This window comes from Pangasianodon hypophthalmus, chromosome 14 (assembly GCF_027358585.1).
Source record: "Pangasianodon hypophthalmus isolate fPanHyp1 chromosome 14, fPanHyp1.pri, whole genome shotgun sequence".
NCBI classification, from domain to species: Eukaryota; Metazoa; Chordata; class Actinopteri; order Siluriformes; family Pangasiidae; genus Pangasianodon; species Pangasianodon hypophthalmus.
This window is the reverse complement of record NC_069723.1, coordinates 14,629,043-14,650,496: the sequence shown is the minus strand read 5'-3', so window position 1 is coordinate 14,650,496 and position 21,454 is coordinate 14,629,043. Positions and strand designations below refer to the sequence as shown.

General features: G+C 37.9%; 1 protein-coding gene across 1 annotated transcript in view; it reads left to right on the top strand.

The window, feature by feature from the left end:
• The window catches only part of gab2 (GRB2-associated binding protein 2), a 50,383-nt gene extending 29,191 nt beyond the window's left edge, over positions 1–21,192 (top strand). Inside the window, exons 3-10 of the mRNA XM_026934986.3 lie at positions 7,419–7,650; positions 11,287–11,867; positions 13,090–13,184; positions 13,306–13,591; positions 13,810–13,900; positions 14,212–14,314; positions 15,345–15,467; positions 16,720–21,192. Coding sequence (XP_026790787.1) covers positions 7,419–7,650; positions 11,287–11,867; positions 13,090–13,184; positions 13,306–13,591; positions 13,810–13,900; positions 14,212–14,314; positions 15,345–15,467; positions 16,720–16,863 — 1,655 coding nt within the window. The 3' untranslated portion in view covers positions 16,864–21,192. The remainder of the gene's footprint in view (positions 1–7,418; positions 7,651–11,286; positions 11,868–13,089; positions 13,185–13,305; positions 13,592–13,809; positions 13,901–14,211; positions 14,315–15,344; positions 15,468–16,719) is intronic.
• Positions 21,193–21,454: the final 262 nt, after the last annotated feature.

Below are 21,454 nucleotides of genomic sequence, written 5' to 3'. Positions count from 1 at the left end.
AAAGACATATAGGTCTTTAATATCTCTGCTATCTGGTATCGAATATCTGTGGTATGTATAGTAAGTATTTAATTCGTTTCTGATTGTTTAAATAAAAGACAATGCTTATTAGTGGATAAAAATACAGTTCTTGGCAGTGGAAGACCAAGTGCTGTGTATTTGTTGGTAATGTTGGGGATTTGTGTTACTGTAGTTCATGTAAGTTTAATGAGATGGGTTTAGTGAGAATTTCACATAAAAAGAGACAGATGACCATATGTACACTGAATTTGCCTCAAGACATTGTTTTATTTTGCTCTCCTTTCTTCAATCCAGACATAAGAAATCGAAGCACCTCTCATTTCTGACTATGTTTCACTTTAAAATTTCAGACCACTTGTTTACCAATAGCCATTTTAATACTCTCAGAACTTGTGTGTTGTGATTACAGTGTTATGTCTTTTTAGGCTGGTTTTGTCTACAAATATGTCATTCTGAATAAACAAGGATGTTCTGTTGTCTGGATCATATGTGTAGACATCTGTTTTGAAGACAAACAACATGTTACTCAGTACCTAGTGTGTATCAGCTGGGCTTGTTGTCAGAGGTTTTGCAGCTCCAGCAAAGTAATACCTAAAAAATCTGCACACTTTTGGATCTACTTACACAGATGTGGGGGATTCCCAGAATGACAAATCTAATAGATGATTTTGTTCTTTATTTTTAAGGACCCAGACAGTTCACATGGAGAGCACAACCATACCAGTGTAGTCAAAACAATGATTCACAGCAAAGTCTGACTCGGGCCTTATCTGTACACTTGAGCATGAATTCATTATGGAAAGTTCTTGTAAGCCTTATAGTGATGTATAAAGATATGAGTTTTTTTTTTTTTTTTTTTTTTTTACAAGTGGATCTCTGTCCTGCTCATTTTTGTAATTATGTGCTATGTGAATTTTTTTTTCCTGTAAAAGGTGTGTGTGTGTGTGTGTGTGTGTGTGTTTGGGTGAATGTGTATGTAATGGAAGTGCTCTGGGGGATGGTATATGTGAGCAGCAGCAGGCTGGTATCGATACTCTGATCTGTCTGTCTGTCAGACTAGCCGGGCAAGGTTGACTGCACGGGGAAGGGAGGGTGAGTGTAAGCTCCTCATGGGACAGTCACCAAGGTTATGCAAGGGCAGCCTAAACAGACCCCCTCCCCTCCACCATACCCGCTCGAAAGACACGCACACACGCACACAAAGTGCCCTTCATGTCCATCGATTTTTGTTGAAATAGCGAGACGCCATGGTGCTGTGGGGTCAGATTGCTGATGCTACTCAGCTGTCTGCCTCAGACTGCTGCTCATCCACATCCCAGAATACCAGCACTCATCAGCACTGCAGCACACACCCTGCTTCATGGGCCAGGGAAGTGTTGCCTTTCCCATATCATGGTACCTTTTCTGAATAAAGTCCCACCATGATAAAATGCAGTCTCCAACATTGGTTGAATTACTAGACGAGCGTATATGATTTAAGACCTGCAGAAGCACCTCTTTCTCAGAAGGTACCTGCTCATTTTCTAATGGGATAATTTGTTCAAATAGGCCATGTAGCCTCAGTCACATTTACAACACAGATGACGTTAACTGTTTTTTTTTTTTTGCTCATTGATCAATATACACATAGATCTTGTCATTTAACCATCACAGCCCTGGATGCAGAGTACTGAAGCTACTGTAATCCTATAATAATATCTCCCATGAGTGATACTTACCAAAGCAAATTGATGCCAGTGCTCAGATCTGGAAAAGGGTCATCAGTATGTTTCCCTTCACTGCCCTATTTCAGGTTTTACAAAAAAGCAACATAAATGCATTTGAACGAACCATTGACGGCACTGTTTGACTGAAGATTTTTGGTTGTGAGTTGAGAGAAATGGTCTCAGAATGCACAATGTGACATGCTCATCTGCGGCTGATTTAGTGCCGCTGTGACCAGCAACAGCCAGAGTTCTGACAGTATCCGAATTTTTTTAAATTAAAATCTCAGAGTGTGACTGCTAGGAGGAGAGCATACTGTAGGATTACGTGAAACTCATGAGGCAGCTACAAATATGATAGTGGCAATGGCAAAACATAAATGAAACTTGCTAATGGGAAGAAAAAAAATCGTGTTACTTCAAGCTGACTTTGAATAATGCTTCTGCTTATGCGACCCCATTTTCTACACAAGTCTAGATCACAGTGATTATTGATCACACTGATGTTACGGTTGCAGAAGGTAGTAATTTTCTTTGATTGCAGGCGTATCGTTAGAGGATCTTCATTGTATAGTCTGACAAGGAGAAGAATAGAATTCAGCCAGGAATTTATTGGGATCATATCACACAGTGTGACAAGTAATAATATTAAAACACTGCTGTTATCACATCGTCTGAAAAGTTTATTACTCTGATTTTTAAATCCAATGCAGAGATCTGAGACATGCAGCGTTTGATGGTACATGCCATAAAATACTCTACTCAAGAGCTCATGGCTACACTGACTTTATATCAAAGCACAACTGGAAGTGATACTGGAAAGTGAAACTTCAAGGAGGCAGATAGAAATCTTCTATTTTTATGTATCACCATGTGGAGTATATGGCTATCAGTTTGTTTGTTTTGTTTTCTGTTTTTGGTGTCCTGAACCAATAAGAGTTACATGCAGTGCAGATCACCAAGACTGAAATGAAGATTTGTACCCAGTCCCAACAGAAACAGTCCTCAGTGGTGCCTTCCAAAGACTAGTTAGGGTTGGACTATCCCCTAATACAACACAGGTAATTCTAATCAAGGTCTGTAGGAGTATCTGAACATTAAAACCAGCTGTGTTAATTGCAAGCCATTTTCATATTCTACAAGGATTTGTTGTAATTTCATTTTTAATTTCATGTTAGCGTATTGCTGTACTTGCCTTTTCCTCAAGGCTGAATGTCTCTAAATGTCTCTAAATGTCTCAAAGTTATCAATAACTTTTTTTTCTGGCTGATGAATAAACAACAATATGAAATCTGTTAAAAAGCATCTCACCAAGAATTTATTTCCTCAAGGTAAAAGATAAATAAAAAAATCTCTTGAAGTGACATGTTATCCTTTAGATTACAACTGAAACATATACTTAAGTGTTTACATGAAGTCCCTTTCAGTATAAAATAGCATCTGTGGATTGATATCATGGCATTAACCTGAAAGAAGATATGTTGTGGTTACCTTTGTATGCTAGGTGCTACACTGGCAAATAAATAGCAAGTAATACAATCCACTTACAACTACTGAAGTGGGAGAGAAAATGTGCTAAATGTGTTCGCTAATGTTCTGTTTCTATAGTACAGCTCATGGTGTCTATAACGTTGAGCCATTAGGCTGTGCTTTTGAGAGCATGTCATGAGATCATCAAGGGTATCCATTTTGGTTCCACTAGTTTGTAAATGCTGATTCTGGCTCATCAAACACTGATTAAATCTGTTCTAGTCCATACATTTTTATGAGCAATATGTCGTTTACTCATTTGGCAGATGGTTATCTAAACCAACTTTGAAAATATACCATTTCCTTGTTTGACAGATGTTTTTTGTCTAAAACAAATATAGCATCTAAACTAACAATTATGAGCGACTAGGGGTTAAAGGTCTTGTTTAAGGGCTCTGTGGTGGCTCATTGTAAACTCTGAGATCTGAACTCACAAATTCCAGTCACAGACACTTAACTACCAAACTTCCACTGTGTATCTGTTGGTCAGCAACACCCTAATGGTATAATTTGCCTAAAATATTCCAGAGTTTTAAATAACGACAAATTAACATAGATAGAAGGGTCCATTAGCTTTATGCAAAATTATACACCTCCTCCTCCAACCTTTGCATTGTTAGCCACATCAGTACTTTTCCAGTAGAGTTATTATTGATCAGATTTGGTAACACTCATTACATTCTCACAGAATACTATAATTATTCTCATCAGACGCATTACATCACTGTTTCCGCAATTTCTCTCAGCCTCTCTATAATATACTATCAATTTATACATTGCTGTCTTCCACACCCTTGGCTGAAGGAGCTGATGAGCTCTATTCCAGGTATTACTCTCACTTTTTCCACTGAGAGAATGAAATGCAATCCTCCAATCCTCCGCAGTGAACTCTCTCACTCTCATTTCTTTTCCCCTCCTTCACTCCTCCCCAATTATGGCTGATCATCTGTTTACTGCTTTGCAGTAGTGCTTGGTTTTTACAACCTCCCTGGGAACCTGGACGTGGGAAAAACACTAATTTCCTTCTGCCTTTCCTTTGCTTTTTGAAAAATAAAAAAATAAAAGCAGGGTGATTCACCGGTTCTGGATAAGCAGGACTTTTTCACAGATTGATCAGTCCAAGCTCTTGAGGCTAATTGATGTTGCTGTGTGGTTGTGAGCAGCACTCACATGATGCAGGCAGTGGTGGAGGGGGTTGGAGAAGGCTGGCTCCTGGGACATGGCCCTCATCTTGCTGTGTCACTCTGATAATTGCTTTATATTCAGAGCAAGTCTCCCTGACCATGTCAGCTCACTAGTTTTTTATCCCTCACAAATCTGTCTCTTTAATTTGGATGTTGTTCATTTGTTTCCAGTTCTAAATGCCACCAGTTGTTGTTACTGAGGTATATTATTAGGCCACAAGTTTTTCATAACACCACCACTATTGTTATTTGTCATCCTCTGACCAGCCTCCACAGTAGTCTTGAAATGGCCAGAGATGTTATCTATTGACGTCAGCCTCATTAGGGCAAATAGAGTGTCCCAACTCGAGGAATGTAAATGCCTCTTGGCGTACCATTTTGGATGCACCATTATCATTGTGCAGGGTGTTGTGCGGGAGAATTGGACCCAAGAGACAAAAGCAGTCTGTCCAGAGTCTGCAAGGAGAGACAGGGTGAAGTCCTTCTCAGAAACTGTTGAGGAAAGGACTTTTCACCAGCCAGCCATTAAAACTGAAAGTGGCCCCAAAAAAAAGTGAAAGTAAGTTTACTCTGTTTTGATATAATTTGGTCTGATAGGGAATGTGCTTTGAATGACCGTCAGCACAAGCTATTAAACAGATTCCACAGGAAAAATCTGTAGTATCTGTACAATTTCTTTTTTAATATACTAAAATCAGATTTTGTCATTGGGTCATTCCATATTTCTATTTCTGTATTAGATATAAATCATATTATCCTCTGTCCTTGGATGACTTTTTCAATGTAGAGAGGAAATGAGGTTTTGATAAAAGACTGCCTTTCTACTCTCTTTCTCCTTATTCCAGCCCTGCTAATTTTGGACTCCTGATGTTATTAGATTGTGGCAGCCTTGCCAGTAGGTAAGGTATCATTGGCCATTATAGGAAGATTGCCGCATGCTCTTTGACCCATCACCTACATGTCTACTGAAATTAGAAAGCTTTGTGCATTCCGATATCATGACATAGGAGGTGATTGTGCATGCTTAAAAATAAAGATGCTGTAGAATATTTTACTTTCCCATTTATTGGTTCTATAATAAGCTGAATGATCATTTATCACCACAAAGATCCTTTCACATAATGGTGATATTTAAGGTGGAAGCACCATTCAATAAACAAGGTTAAAGAGCCATCAATCAGAAGGTACTTAGGAAACATAAAATGATTTGATAAAATCAAATGATAAAATGAAAGAAAGCTATAATTTGAGGTCAATTGAATAATGATAGCATTGTTAACATTTTTGGATAACCTATACCAAACAGTCCAAACACTTTTCCATAGTACCAACAATCTGGAATCAAGCCTTTTTAGCCACTTTATTGTAGTAGACGTATTGATCATCAATCCTGTTAGCATCAGTGATGAGCCATAAGGCCTACTCCCTGGGCTGGATTGTCTCATCACTACTGTATAATGTGATTTTCCATTTTGGGCCAACATAGTCTAACCTATATAGTACTTTAGAGTTCAAATACAGTGCCAGTGCACTGCCTAAAGGTATTTTCTCCATCAAGTAACTTGATTCCAACAAGCTCTGTAACAATTGTGAAGTGTATATTTTGTCCTGGGTGGGGGATGAGCATCCCCCAATAAATCAATACATATCATGCCTGTAAGGGGACCAGAGCTCACAGAGATGGTTGAAGCATTTACAGAGGTCTCAGAGGCCACTGGAAGAGTGCTTGCTGAACTAGCCATCGGAGTGGTAGTGGATCCTCATAAAACAATGGACTAATTGAAGACCAGTATGAGCCCATTGACACTGTGGCCTCGTCATAGCCTTTTTCCGGTTGTCCAGTGGAGGGGCAAAGTGAAGAACATCTGTGTCTCCCTTTGTCTCTATTTCCCTCTCCCTCTGTCTGCGCCCGAGTCAGGGGTATGACCGCATTCACCCCGAGGTCCATGTATTGAATAACTGTCATGCTGATTCCTCAGGTTTAGCAGAAAAAAACTCAGATTCTTTTCTTGAGTATTTTACATAGTAGTAGCAAATAGTGAACAAATGCATCACATGACCCATAAGTTGAAGAGCAGAAACTGATGAGATCTGGATATGTAGTGGTGGGTATCATTCTGCCTCCCACTACAGCATTGTGGAAAGTGCAGATCTTCTCAAGAGGCGTAATAAACTTACTTTTCCACCCACTCTTTGGCACTCTCTCACTTTTTCTGCCCAGCTTGTTGTGCGTGAGGAGGATGATGGGTGGTGGGAAGAAAGGGTCATATGCACTTTCTGGTTTTTTGGCTTCCCGCCTGGTCTATTTTGAGTTGCAAGGCCTGAGACTTGCCTCCACTCGGCAGACCCATGCTGCAAAAATCAGATGTCATTAAGAAACAACCCAATGCAAAGGCCATGCTGTTCACACAGTTTTGTGTTAAGACTGAAAAACAGACACGGTATAGATAATAGAGGCTGCACAATTTTGTGCTTGTTGTTAACACAGCGGGGAAAGTGTGCTATAAAAAATGACCTTTGGCTGAAGACAAAGAGAACTAAAAATTCCTCCTTTTGTCCCTTCTCTTCAAAGATAGGCAGTCTCCAATGATTGAGTTTGAAGTGCACACTGAAACCTATTCAATCCAAACTGCCAACATGGATGTTACGGCTTAACATTCTTAATTTAATTTTCCTCGTCTGTTGACTTCATTGATCATGGCGGGAAAGAGAAGCTGGCTGCTGTTCTTGGTCTTTTTATATACAGACATGCAAAAAGAAATCAATAAATCCATTCTGAAGGGTCATTTTAAGTAAAATCCTTTCTGTAGTGTTCAGGACATCCTGTTTCCTGTGACCTCATGATGTTTGTGATAAATGCTGGTTTTGTTTTTGCTTTAACTCACCAATCAAATCCAGTGAAACTGAAAGTTGTGTGATGCCTGAACTGATTTTATGCACAGTGTCTAAATCTTCCATGATTTATTTTTCAATTACGCAGATGATAGGCCATCGACTACCCACATGCTTCGCTCCATGGCTGGTGATCTCAGCGGTTCTCTGGTTCCTCTGCTTGGTGAACGCAAGACAACTGTGCCGTCACACTCTAGCCAACCAATGCTGTTCACCTTCGACATGCCAATACGCCACTCCCATGCTCCCCTGTCCAACAGCGCCCCCCAGGACTACCTCCTTCTTCACCAGTGCATGAGCCGGAAGAGTGAGAGCACTCGGTAAGGGTCATGACCTCTGCACACCACCCTTGTAAGCTTCCTATTGTATTGAAACATCTGCTCAGAGTTCACAGGCCACACAACAACAATACTGCTAGATTTTTTTTTTTTATTGAATCTACAGAGCAACCATTGTCATTAATCTTTAGCCATCATTAGTTTTCATTCTATTATGTGTAAACTAGGCAATTAACTCTTTTTACCAGAGGCCAAAAAAATGGAATTTCCGCCTGTTTTGGGGTGCCCGTATTCAGCATTAAATTTATTTGTGGTGTCACACTCCACAGTAGTGGTTAATGGCTCCTATGAAAGTAAACACTCAGGGTTTTAAGAGTGTGAAATGTTTCTTAAGTATTTCTCTTTTTTTTTGCCGAGCCTACTAGGTTTAAATGGTACACTTTTATTTTGGCAGTTGTATACAGTGTTGTACTATCAAAAAAGCTTTGGTCGTGCTGTCCGTTTTATCTCTGTACCAGTGTTATTATGGAGAGGTATGAATTGTTTGCCCTGCAGGGGGCTCAGACCCCTCCCCTTTCCCATTGCCCTGGTCACCAGCAGATAAACAGAGAGTCGCGATACTCTACACACAGAAACCAAACAGTGTCCCGACTAATGTTATAACAGACTTGCAGTGATAAAATAATTAATTTGTTTATACTGATTGAAAATGTCCAATAAGTCGATTTCCATTCCGCTGGAATGGAATGCCAGTGTACTGCAAGAAGGGGTTAAAATATGTGTTTTCCTTCTGCATTTTAAAAAGCAGTTAATGAAGCTCATTTTTACTTTTGAATTCAGGACAGAAAACTACCACCAAATTTCTAAGCATAGGAGCCTAAGCTAATAGCTAGTATGAGATTTTTTTTTTAATCAAATACCAAATAATGTGGTAGGGTGATCACTCAGGTATTCTGAAAGCACAGTCTTAAAATAAGGCTGGAAATACAGTATAACATAACTTAGTTTAACATAGCTTATATAACAGCTAATTTGCACAATTATTATATGGTTTGATATATATTTAGTGCACAAACCTGTTACAGTTAAAGCGTTAAAAAGACATGCTTAGCCTGGATGCGCCAATGGTCCAGCTACACAGTGGTGCTCCTGATCTCCAAAGATTTAGTCATCATATGCAGAAATTTGCCAAAGCACTGCCTGTACCATCATTATTATTTGTAAATACCAATTGTCTGGCCGGGTCACACTCTGATTTATAATTATTGGAAAAACATGCTCATTGCTTCTGTTACATTATTAACCAACTTAGCCAATACCAATCAATAACTTTCAACTAGTTTATATACTGTAACAATGTTGGCCTTCTTCCACCAAACATGATAACGTGTACTATATTAGCTGTTATGTTGAGGAGCAGGCTAACAAAGCTTCCTGACTAGCCATTAGTTTACAGACTCTGCAGAATAACTCTTCCACAATAACAGTATTGGTACTTTGTTGCATAGCAACAAGCGACTTGTGGGGAAACTAATTTCTGTGGCAGAAGATATAGATACTTATAACACTGTACACAGTTTCTATGCTTTACTTTTTTCTTTACTTTGTAAACTTTTGTGTAAAACCAATAGAACACTCAAGGTCTTGTGTTATCATGAATAACATCATGGCTGTGATGATCTAACTGCCCTTATTGACCAAATCACAGATATTTGTGATAACACAGGTCCTTGAATGTTCTATTTGTGTATCAGAAATAATTAAGGCATTAAAGTGTTTTAATAAGATATTCATATTATACCACATTTTGTAGTATTACTTGGGTAATTGGGTTTATGTCATGAATCTACACAAAATAGTCCATAATATTTAGGTGTTGTGATTACATAAGTATTTCTGTTGCTGTGACACTCCTATATTTGTTCTGGTGCAACTAGTTGCCATCAGACCTCATATAATTAGTTGAATGGAGTTCACCTGTGTGCAATTAAAGGGTCATGTGAACTCAGTATAAATATACCTGTTCATGAGCTGCCCCAGATTTTTGTAGAGAACATGCCTAAACTAATAGCATCAGGAGAAAAAAATAAAATAAAAAAAATAACAGGTCTGAGACAGCATTTTGAGAAAGATTTAATGGTGATATTTTGAGATATTTTTGGCTATAAAAAATATTCCAAAATAGCACCATTAAATCCATTGTTAAAAAATAGAAAAAAAAATTGGCACAAGTGCAACTCTATCCAGAGGAGCTTGTCCACCAAAAGTCAGTGGCTGGGTAAAGAGGGGATTAGTCATAAGCAACCACAGTGAAAGTGGGTGAACTATCATTAGTAGTAGTTAGTGAGTTATGTTAGTGTTAGTCCTATAACATTACCCAATTGCAGTGCTGTGTACTTACTCAGTCTCTGCACTTATCAGAGAATCTTTTTTTTTGTTTTTTTTTTTTTACTTTTTGGTGTTTGCAGCCTCAGTGGTTTTCACACAGTTACAAGCTACAAAGAGTAGTGTGAAAGGTTCTTCTGCAAAGTTCAGATGTGTACTTTCTAGAGCTTTAAGTATTTTATGAGCACATCATTGACAGGATTTGAATTACATTCCATCTTTTCTCTGAATGTTGACCATTTTGGGTCCCCTACTTCCCTGGTCAGATAATACACATAAATCACAGTCCCACAAAAACACTTAAGCCTTCTCGGTGTGCACAGGCCTTAATGTCACCCACTCTACTTTAGTTTCCATGACACATCATCCACAAGGCAGAGATTAAAGTGCTCATGGTCCATAATGATCTTCATGGCTTAAGGGTATCTCATGAGTGTTGTTTGACCAGTAGATTCATTATTATACTGTGAAGGCTAGCTGGATTTAAAGCATGTTACTTTGTGTGAGCAAAGCAAACTGAAGCCAGCATGTGAAAATTAGTAATTTTTCTCAAACCTTGAAGATGTTTCATGTCTCGGTGTCTTGAGAATACCACTTGTTAGTTCAGCTCCTACAGCTTTTTTATATAAAGTTACACAAAGTCCGCTTTTTAATATGGATGCAGGTTTAGGCACTCATCCCACAGACCCACTATATCAGACTGCCTTTGCAATGAAATGACTCAGCTGAATGTGAGACTGTGTTATTATAGACTCTGATAGCATCATCCATCACGCCTGAGAGTGGGAAACACTGACTGTTGTTGCCTTTTGGGTGCAGTCATGTAATATAGCATTTATGGCAGTCGTGTATATAGATTTTGTTTCTTTAAACACAGTGTCTTATGTACTCTATTCCAAACATACCCCATTACAGGAACAGAATAGATGTTAAAGGATCTGATATCTCAATTTTGCACCAAATCCTAGAACAAAGCATCTAAGGCTTTATAATATCTGTTTATTTATATATTTATGTATGGACTGTGTAAGCAAATAGGAAGGAAATTCAGAGAGACTGACTATTGTTTGTGCCTTTGTACATGGTTCAAAGGCAAAAAAAAAAAAAGTTTCCAAAACAGCAAAAAGGGATATGAATTAATTCGTTGGCTGTTCCCTATAAATTTTTTTTATAAATAATTCATGTCATAAATTTATTCAGTATAGAAGATTAGTGTAAAAAAATCTGTACAAAAAATAGACACCACCTATAATATATATATATTTGCATAAATACTATATATTTCTCCACCAGGAGTGCCAGTTTCTCGCAGGCGCAGCGTGGCAGTCTGTTGTTGGGCAGTGACTCAGCAGTGCAGCGTCTTGCTCATGGCGTTTCACAGTGTCTGAATGGGACAAGTTCTCAGCTGCATGGCTCCTACAGCCTCCCCAAATCCAACAAACACCAACAGCTTGGGGTGCGTGCAGATTCACCCCGCGAGGCCTGCTATGTGCTGCCCCGAGCCCACAGTGCTGAGGAGCCTTCTGACCTGGAATCTGAAGAAATTTACACCTATAAGACACCCTGTAATGCCCTCGCCACTGCGCCCTTCAACGACCAGCGCCCTCCAGACAACTACGACCTGCCCGGCACACCTGGATCTATCTACCAGATACCTCGCACATTCGATAGGAACCATAATGCTCTGACGCCCAACAGTGCAGATTCAACGGGTGGTCCCCCACCACCCAGACCACCAAAACCCAGCCTGAACTCAGAGACACGCTGGGGAAGCCCTCAGTCCCTCGGAGGACAGAATGGAGACGTGGCCAACATGTCTGTCATCCCACGAAGGAACACGCTTCCAGCTGTGGAGAACATCAAGCTTCACAGAGGTATTGGGCTTAGGAAATTAATGATTCACAATTTATATACTATACACTAAGACTTTTATATTAAAATTTAATTGTCTTAGATTTCTGTTTGTTTGACATCAAAGAAATAGAAAATACAAACCTCATATTTCCACAAATATCTTTGATTAGTGTCCAGAGTTTGTATTGCATCTTAAATTAATTTTTATTGTTTTTAGTAAATTTAGAAAGTCATATAAAAATTAAATTTCATACAAAAATTGAATTTCATGGATTTATACTAGAAGTGTAGATGTTTTGTATACAATTTAATTTTATTTACGAACAACACAAAATGTATTTTATTGAAAGAAACACAAAAATGGCATTTGGGATCACAAAAATCATTTTATACTACATGGATAATATACAAAAATCACACCTGTTCTTGAGTTTATGTTTTGAATCATAAATAATTTTGAATTTAAATTAGTAACTCTAGTAAGTCACACAGATGCTTTAAGTCAGTATGATTGTGACATAAAAAGAATAGAGATAATATGAAATCTCCTAGACAGTGTCTTCACATACTCATCACGGAAGTACTTTTCCTTAAATTCCTCAAAAATCATAGATTTTTCTAACTTCATTTTATCCAGAATCATATACTTCAGCTGATAATCTCAGGTTTTCACTGATGCCTTGTTCAGTTATAGACTGGTTCCTTTCCATTCCCCCTTCCTGTATCTTCATCTCTCTCCAATTCTCCATTCACTGCTCACATCTGATTTGAAACAGAGGCAATCTGGCTTGTGCCTCTCTGATCTGTAGGGAGGATAATGAAATTCAAGCCATGCATGCAGTCCCAGAGTGGCTCGTTCCGGCCTGATAAGCAAAGAAAAAAACAGACGAGCAGGCTCTGTTCTGGGCCTCCATGGTGGCTCTGTGCTCAGTCAGGCCAGGCCAACATGTCTGGAGTAACAGGAAGTGACCTTTTGACCCTGCTGGCTCAATAACAGTCTGTTCATGCACCTGTGTTTGGCTGCTATGTTCCCAGAAAGATAATCGGAAGGCAATGGATTGTATGATGAAGTAGTTTCATGCATTGACCGCTCTGAGAATTCATTGCTCATTGCTTTGAAATTTATTAAGGAATGACTGCCTTTTTTAACACAGCCCAGGAGTCTCTGTCAGGAATGCTCCAGTAAACTTTATTATTAGAAGCTGTTTTTGAAGAGGGTTTTTATGTTTATCTTCTCTGCAGGATCCTCATTTGAGACCAGCAATCAGCGTCCGCACTATTTCAATAACTCTGGTCAATCTGTAGAATCTGTCAATGATGGCTTCAGCTCCTACCTGGTAAAACACTCTTTTAAACTTCCATCCTGTAAACCTCTTCTTTATATAGCATTAAACTCAGTGCAGTGGATATCCTGCAATGCGAACCTAGTTTGAGTTTCATTCTCACGTCTTTTGGCAGAGAGAAAAACCTCCACTTACCCGCTCAGACAGTGGAAATTCTGAAGACAACTACGTACCTATGAATCCTGGCTCCTCCACCTCCCCTCTCAACGCTGCCCTGGCTGACAGCCCCAAGAACAACTATATTCCCATGAGTCCTGGTCCACACCACTTTGACTTCCCAGGATTCTCTGCCACTCTGCCAGCCAGGAAAAGCAGTACAGCGTCGATGTGCTACAGACCGGGCCGTGTGAGTGACGTCACGCCTCCACCAATCAACCGCAACCTTAAGCCCAACAGAAAAGGTGACGGATGTGTTTTGATCATTTCAGCTGACTAGTGGCCAAGAGTTTAGAGTTTGTCAATAATGAGTTATCTGCATCAAAGCATATAATTTTATGAATATTTTCCAAGTATTCAAATATCTGTATATTTTTCTGATATATATAAATCACTGAAACATTTAAAGGAACATATTCAGTACTACTAATTATTTTAATGCTTGTTAATTAATTATTTGTAGTAAAGCCATCACCTCTGGACCTGAGGAGCAATGGCATCATTGATGAGCTTCCTTTTAAGAGCCCTGTTACCTTGTCCTGGAGTAGACCTGTGTAAGTGATGTTTAGCCATATTTACTAGCTCTAGAAATGTTTAGTGATTTACCTATTAACATACGTGTGATGTCAAAGTGCAGAAATTCATTTTATATTACTGACAGGATTTTGTTGATGTATCTTCTGTTCAGTGTGTATTTTTTATAGATGAGTCTTTATTTTATAACAGTATGGATATAATTAAGGATCAGCAGGAAATATATACAAATCTAAATCTTTGCTAAATGGATGTCAGTTGAAAAAAAAAGGAGAAAACACTACAGAGTCTTTTTTTTTTAACGAAGCATGCATTTTCTGTTTAATTCCAGGCCTGTTATGAACTCCATCTCCTCACAACACTGTCGACCCATCTCCACTCAGAGCATCACCAGCACTGATTCTGCAGACAGTGAGGAAAATTATGTGGCAATGGTACGTTTAAACCCATACAAATTAAATTAAATACGATTAAATCTCGTTTGTCTTTAGAGTATCAATGCTCTTCAGGGCTTTGAGTGAAAAAGACCTGAGTTTCTGTATTGTGAAAATAGAGATATCAAGCTAATTAGTGAGCACCTTTTTTTCAATTTGGACTGTTTTCTTCCATTACCAAACTGATGCATACATTTAAAGAAAGAAATGGTTTGTCATGCTTTGCTGACAGCTATTTTGAATATAGAACAATTTTCGCCAATTAGACAGTTAAGATGCTTGTGGTAAGTCACACCACAGCCCACCAGTGCATCTTATTCAGGATTGTGAAAATTGTAGGCATATTTATTTGGCTCTGCTCGGAGAAGCCTAGTGAATTGAAGCATCCCCTGACTGAAGAGGAGTTGGTTCTTTGATGATATAGTCAATCTGCCACTTACACAGAATTTTCAAGGCTTTAATGTGTGGCCTTTACCAATGTACATTCATCTTATTTCAATAACTATCACTCTCTTCAGTGCAAAAATAACACAATATTTACATTCTTGGTGTCTACCCACAAGTAGCTTTTATGTATTTTTGGAAATTCCTTCCTAAATCATATTAAAATATTTGGAAGGCTTACAGTGGTTCACATTCATATGAGTCACTATCTAATCTTAAAGACTTTATTTGACAGCATTTCCTCCACTAAATCTGTGCTGTGCTTCTTTAGATTTTTAAGTCTTTTTGTCTGCAAATAAAATAAATGGTCAGAGAAGAAACCTCTCACATGAGGGAAAAAATGTGGACCACCAAAATCAAACCAATCCTTGACAAAAACACATTTCGGCTAACTTCAGCTAACGTTTGCCAAAGGATTATTTGTTTAACCAGATAAGATTTAGTGCTGTAGATTTGTTTGTAAAGCTATTTATAACAGTTTAGTATATTGTGCCTTATTATTTATTTATTTATCAAATTTTATTGCAGTAGCATCATCAGGGCTTTATGTCTGACCTTTAAATTATAATTGTGTGCAAATCTGTAGCAAAACCCAGCATCTACCTCGCCAGCGGTGAGTGGTACCAGCAGCCCTGCTTCTAGGAAAGGTGGTAATGTCGACTACTTGGCCCTGGATTTCCAGTCTGGCTCCCCTGGTCCACACAGAAAGGCAAGCCTCATTATATTATTTATTATAATAGTTATGTACCTGTAGGTTGTAGGTTTGTTGTTTTGATACACTCAACAATTATTACTGTTTTCAGTCATGTAAGTCATGTAGGGATTTTCTCTACAATTTGGTCATATGCCAATTCCCACCCACCAGCCAGCTCTCCCCTATTATATGACAGCATCCAGTTGGGTAAAGGCTAACACGTGCTTCCTCTGAGACAAATGAAGCTAGCGAACTGCATCTTAACACACTCAGAGGAAAGCACTATGTGCCCTTTTCCACATACATGAGCTCACACATGCTCATGATTGGCTAGTGTCATTGTGATTGACAGCGGAGAGAGCACAGCCACTTGAAATTTATACAGTGGAATAATATTTTTTGGTACATATATATATATATATATATATATATATATATATATATATATATATATATATATTTTTTTTTTTTTTCTATTGTGACCCAAAAGTTACTTACACAAAGAAGCAGACATTTGTTGGTTGCATAAGTATTCACTGCCTTGGACCAGTACTTGGTACAACCATCTTTGGCTTCAATTACAGCTACAAGTCTTCTGAGATATGTCTCTGTCAGCTTTGCACTTTGGATTCTGATATTTTTGCCCAGTCTTTTTGGCAAAATTGCTCAAGCTCTGTCAGTTTGGATGGAGATGATTGGTGAACAGCAGTTTCTCCACAGATTGCCACATATTCACGACCTAATTGAGGTCTAGGTTTTGACTGGGCCATTCTAAGATTCAGGTTCTTTGAATCCAGAGTAGATTTGTCAGGATGCTTAGGGTCATTGTACTGTATGAAGGTGAACCTCCACCCCAGTCTCAAGTCTCTTTGAGACTAGAACAATTTTTTTTCTCAGAGTGCCCTATCTTGCCAGTTTCCTGATTAAAAGCATTCGCAAAATGTATGGAAAAGTTCAGGGAGGAAAGTGCTTATGTACAGTAAGGGACCATTGAAAAGAACTAGCTAGAAGGGGAAGTAAATTGTCTGTCAAACATCCTCTCAATATAGAAGGATGTCTGCAACATACTTATGATCCTATCATGCTATATCATCTCAACATGTGTACCCAGTTTCATATTTACACATACATGATGTGACTTCACTGTGAATTACTAACCTACTAGAAATAGTTCAGAAGAACTGATGAAGCCGCTCATATGAATGGTGAAATGTTGGCTCTCTTAATGGTACTTGTTCTTCACTTGGTACTTAATCTCTCCCCACAGCCTTCCACGTCTTCCGCGACATCAGATGAGAAGGTTGACTATGTCCAGGTAGACAAGGAGAAGACGCAGGCCCTTCAGAACACCATGCAGGAGTGGACGGACGTCCGGCAGTCCAGTGAGCCGGCGAAAGGCATTAAATCCTGACAGAGTGCTAACATGCTAATTCTGGCAGCAAGATGAAACACACAGTGCATGTGGGCCTCCTTATCACTTCATTTTCCATCAGACTGGTGTGCCATGACATGAGGGATTTTTCTTCCTTCAGCAAAACACAAGATTCAGCAGGACTTTAAGCGATGTTATTAAATGGAACCCAAAGCCATAACAAACCCTTGGTCTTATGAGGGGAAAAAATAGCCATCACTCATCAAGGAACTGCCTTGCTTGTTAACTATGAACAGAGATTAATCCCATAATTTTTACAATCATGATCTATCAGTATGGGATACATCAAAAATGTGCTTCAATATGCACATAAAATGCCTTGTGTCTTATAAATTGTTTGTTTAAAAAGATTCCCTTCTATACAAATGCTTCATACATATACGAGATGCAGTCTGATGTGTTTCCAAACACTTTCCTTTTGCTGTTCCGACAGCTGACATCATGCCAATGAGACAATGACAAAGGCAATGTTTTATTGACTATACCATCTAACCACACACAGAGCATGATTAAAAATATTCAGATATGCAGCTCTTTGACACAAAGGCCTTCTCAAGTACAGCCAGTAAAATAATGGCATTATAAATCAAGCGACTAGAATTGTTGTAAATTTACTAATATTAGCTTGTTGATATGTTGTGTTAGTTAGTTAGCACTATGATGAAGAATGATGAAGCTATGGCAGATGGAGATTATGTTAAAATAAACAGGAGCATCCAACTTAACATGAAGAAAGCATTAGATTCATTTTAGTCAGGCTAGAAAATATATTAATTCTTGAGAAGTTCATCACTGGAAAAAAAGCAGATAATTTAAGCCACAAGCTCTCATTCTAAGGATCTGAACGTAAATGCTGCTTCCTCTGAAAAAGAAAAAAATCAGCCACCTCACAGGATAGAGGTCTGATGTAGTGCCACTATCTGATTCTGTTTAGTGCTCCATATATCTGTATCTGTATTTAAACCAGGAGTGGGCGTGGCCTAAACTCGACAGGGTTTTCTTTCTTTGTTTTTTTTTTTTTTTTTTTTTTTTTTTTTTTTAAAAGAACCATTATGCCCCTGGAAACACTGGAAAACACTGGGAGGGAAACCCAGACGTAAAGTTGCCATGACTGTCAGCCAGTCCCTCGACCTCTGTTACATCACTTGAGTTTATAATTGGTGTCAACTAGAGAGGTGTGAAGGATCTTTTTTAATCCTGAAACTCCATTTCCCAAAATGTAAACAAACTAGTATAAACAAACCACTGCAACCCTGACCAGGCAGTTACTAAGGATAAATAAATGCCGCACATTCATTTTAATGGTCTTTGCTTGTCCCACAAGCATCGTATCTGACCACTCTCTCTTGTCCACACAGAAATTAAAACAAAACATAGTGCTCCTCCTATTCGTATCTGAAATTGTATCTGTTTATAATGCATTATCTGTTCATTCTAAATAATGTATACATGCTCTGTTATATCCCCATCATAGATTGATTATATATCAAATAACCATTTCCTAGCCCTAGGTAAAAACAACCTATATAAGTTAATACTCCTAAGTCTGATGTAATTATTGTCCTGTGCTAACAAACATAAACAAGCTGAAATTAGCATGTTTAAGGATAGTCACCAAAATTCATCAAAAACAATTTTACATTAGGGAATGATAGAGATATTACACATGCAAAATTATGTATATGAACAGAAGGCAAACCATGTATTCACCAATTCAATAATGAACGTATATTTGTACAAACCATCACAGATTTGTGTATATAACAATTTACAAGACACAAGGTGCAGATAGATTTATCTGTGAATAGCGAAACACATTTTGAGATGTCTCACTGATTATTCATGATTCACACATTTATCAATGCCACTAATCTCTCCCCTTACCCTTGTAAACTGATGACTCATGTTTGAAAGAAAATACCAAACCTCAGACAGTGCAGTTGCAGCATGAGTTGCATGCAGTTGCCTTTTTATTTGGGAGTGCAATATGGGCCACAGATATCATTGATTGGTGGAAAGTTATCTCTAGTGCAGTGTTATCAATACTAACAAATGGGCACTGCGTGAAATTTAAACAACTGTTCTTTTCAGAGTTGAGTGAGCTTACAATAACAGCTTTCCAGTCAAACTGAATTGCAGTCTGACTTGTATTGATTCTGGGAAAACAGAAGCCTGAATAACATTATCAGTGGCTGAGCAAACATGAGACTCAGCGAAAAAATGGCAAAACGTACTGGTGTATGGTGTAAAGAACAAGCTTTTCAATTTATAAAACTATATTCAAGCTATGTAGCTGAGTTGTGTATTGAGAGATCCACCCATGCAGATTTAGCTTAGCTGTGCATGTTCGGTCAGGAAGATGATGAAAACAGATCACGCATTCTCTCTGTAGAGACTTAGCAATAAATTGAATTCGCTTGTCCTTGCCAAATGTTCTGCTAGTGGACAAATTTATTTCTTTCAAGCGATTTTGGTTTTCAGCTATGTATCAGATAAGATATAGAAAAAATACAGTAAATATTGAAGTGGTTCTCAAGGTTATTATGACTTGATATGTGTATATTTTCCTCCAGGATTCACGGCCATATTTATTAAAGGGTGCAATTGTGTGCCAGCTGAAGTGCCACACTAGTCTGTATTCATCGGAGGTTAAAAGATGCGTTTTTGAAAATGACATAGATTCATTTTTATAGTTTTTTTTTTAAAAACTTTTTTTTTTTAATAAAAATTTTTTTATTAAAGGGTTTTTATTTGCATAGAATACATCTCTGGTATTTCTAGTCTGCAGGATGGCAGCAGTGGACCAACAGTAAAGCACTGTTACTGACCTACTTGTCATTCCAGTCAATCACTTTTGGTGCAGCTCCATGTAAACTCGGTGAACTCCAGATTAATATGAGGTCACGACTGTGCATAAGTGTGACATTACTGTGAAATGTTAAACAGACAAGTATTTTGAAACGAACCAGGTGAATTAGTTACAGTTGTACTGTCTTGGAAAGGATGAATTGGATTTACTGCAGTAGTGAAGAGTGTTACTTTTTTAAAGGGTAGAAAGCGGTTCCAACGAGTCATTAATCTTTCACTGTTAAATGCATTACTTTCTGTGTAAAAACTCTACATGCAGTTTCTATTTAAAACCACTGTCATAAAAAGCCTTTAGATTTCACAGGTGATGAAGAAATGGTTACAATCACAATGTATAAAGAATTCATTACAGATTTTCAGGAAAAGTTTTGGTTTCAATTTTGAATAGTACACTTTTAGAACGAAGGGTTCCCCAATGGTTCTACTTGTGAGGTTCTACTGTAAGCTACTTTTGCATATTTAACACACTCTGTTTAGGGTTCTACACAGAATGTTTATGGGTTCCCCCAGAAAAACAAACAAGCATCTTCAAGTTTTCTAGATTTAAACTTTTTTTCTAAAAGCACAACCTGTAATTTCCAAAATCTAAATTTACATGTCATTTAAAGATGTCATATGACATTAAGATGAGACATTGGATGTTTTTGCCAATTGAAAATGAATATGCGAGTCCTATTGACAATTTAATTACATATACATAATCTTTGCTTTCCATCAAGGCTATTTCCTATTTATTATTAGATAAACACTCCATGTGAAGCCTCGCTCTATAATCCAGATCCTCCTTTACTTTGATTTGAGATTACAGCATTTTGTCAGCATGGATTATGGGGCTACCTTTTTGTAACACTGATATTGGAAACCTTTGGAGATGTACTTCTGTGGTAACGGTGCACTGGCATTGCCCTTCAGCATTCTGTGATTCCTAGCTGAAGGGCTGCAAGACTGAAATCAGTTATTCCCCATGCCTTTGTCTGTGCTAAAAGTGAAATGTGTAATGTGCTGTCCTGGGAGAGCATGTGTAAGTGAACTGAATATCTTTGTTGTGTTAGTGTGTATGCTGTAGTGTGTTGGATGACTTGCTCTCTGAGCTCGATAGAAAAAAATGTTCAGCTTTTCTTTTTACTGAGTTCTCTTAAGTAATGTACACTTTGTCTTATTTCTACTATTACTGTAAAGCCTTTATATCCAATTGCTTGTGAATTAATTTATTAATTTATTACGTGTCTTTACGGAAGAAAAACCTTGTAAGAATGACAGTTTGCGGCTCTACTAACATTAATTTATGCTACGCATCTTTATCTTTGTGAAGCAATATGCCAAGTAAAGCCAGTAAAATGGTCTAATGTGGTACTTTTGGGATACAAAAAAATAACATTGTTATTCCATGATATTATATCCTCAGAATGTTGACCAAAATAAACTTCAGTGCAAACACAAGCTTTCAGATATTGTCTTGTCAATGTAAATATGATGATACATTTAAGAGTCTCTGTTAATTGCGAGCAGGTCACATGAATCTGAAGTTTTAAAAAAAAAATCATTTAAATCAGTGGAACAACAGTATGAACAAGTGATGGTATAACCATACAGCCAAATATTGCAGTTTATTTCTCCTGTAAATTTCAAGACAGACACTAACTTCTTATGAATATTAAATAATTAGATGATGCTTTAATCAGTTACTCAGACAATATAGTAC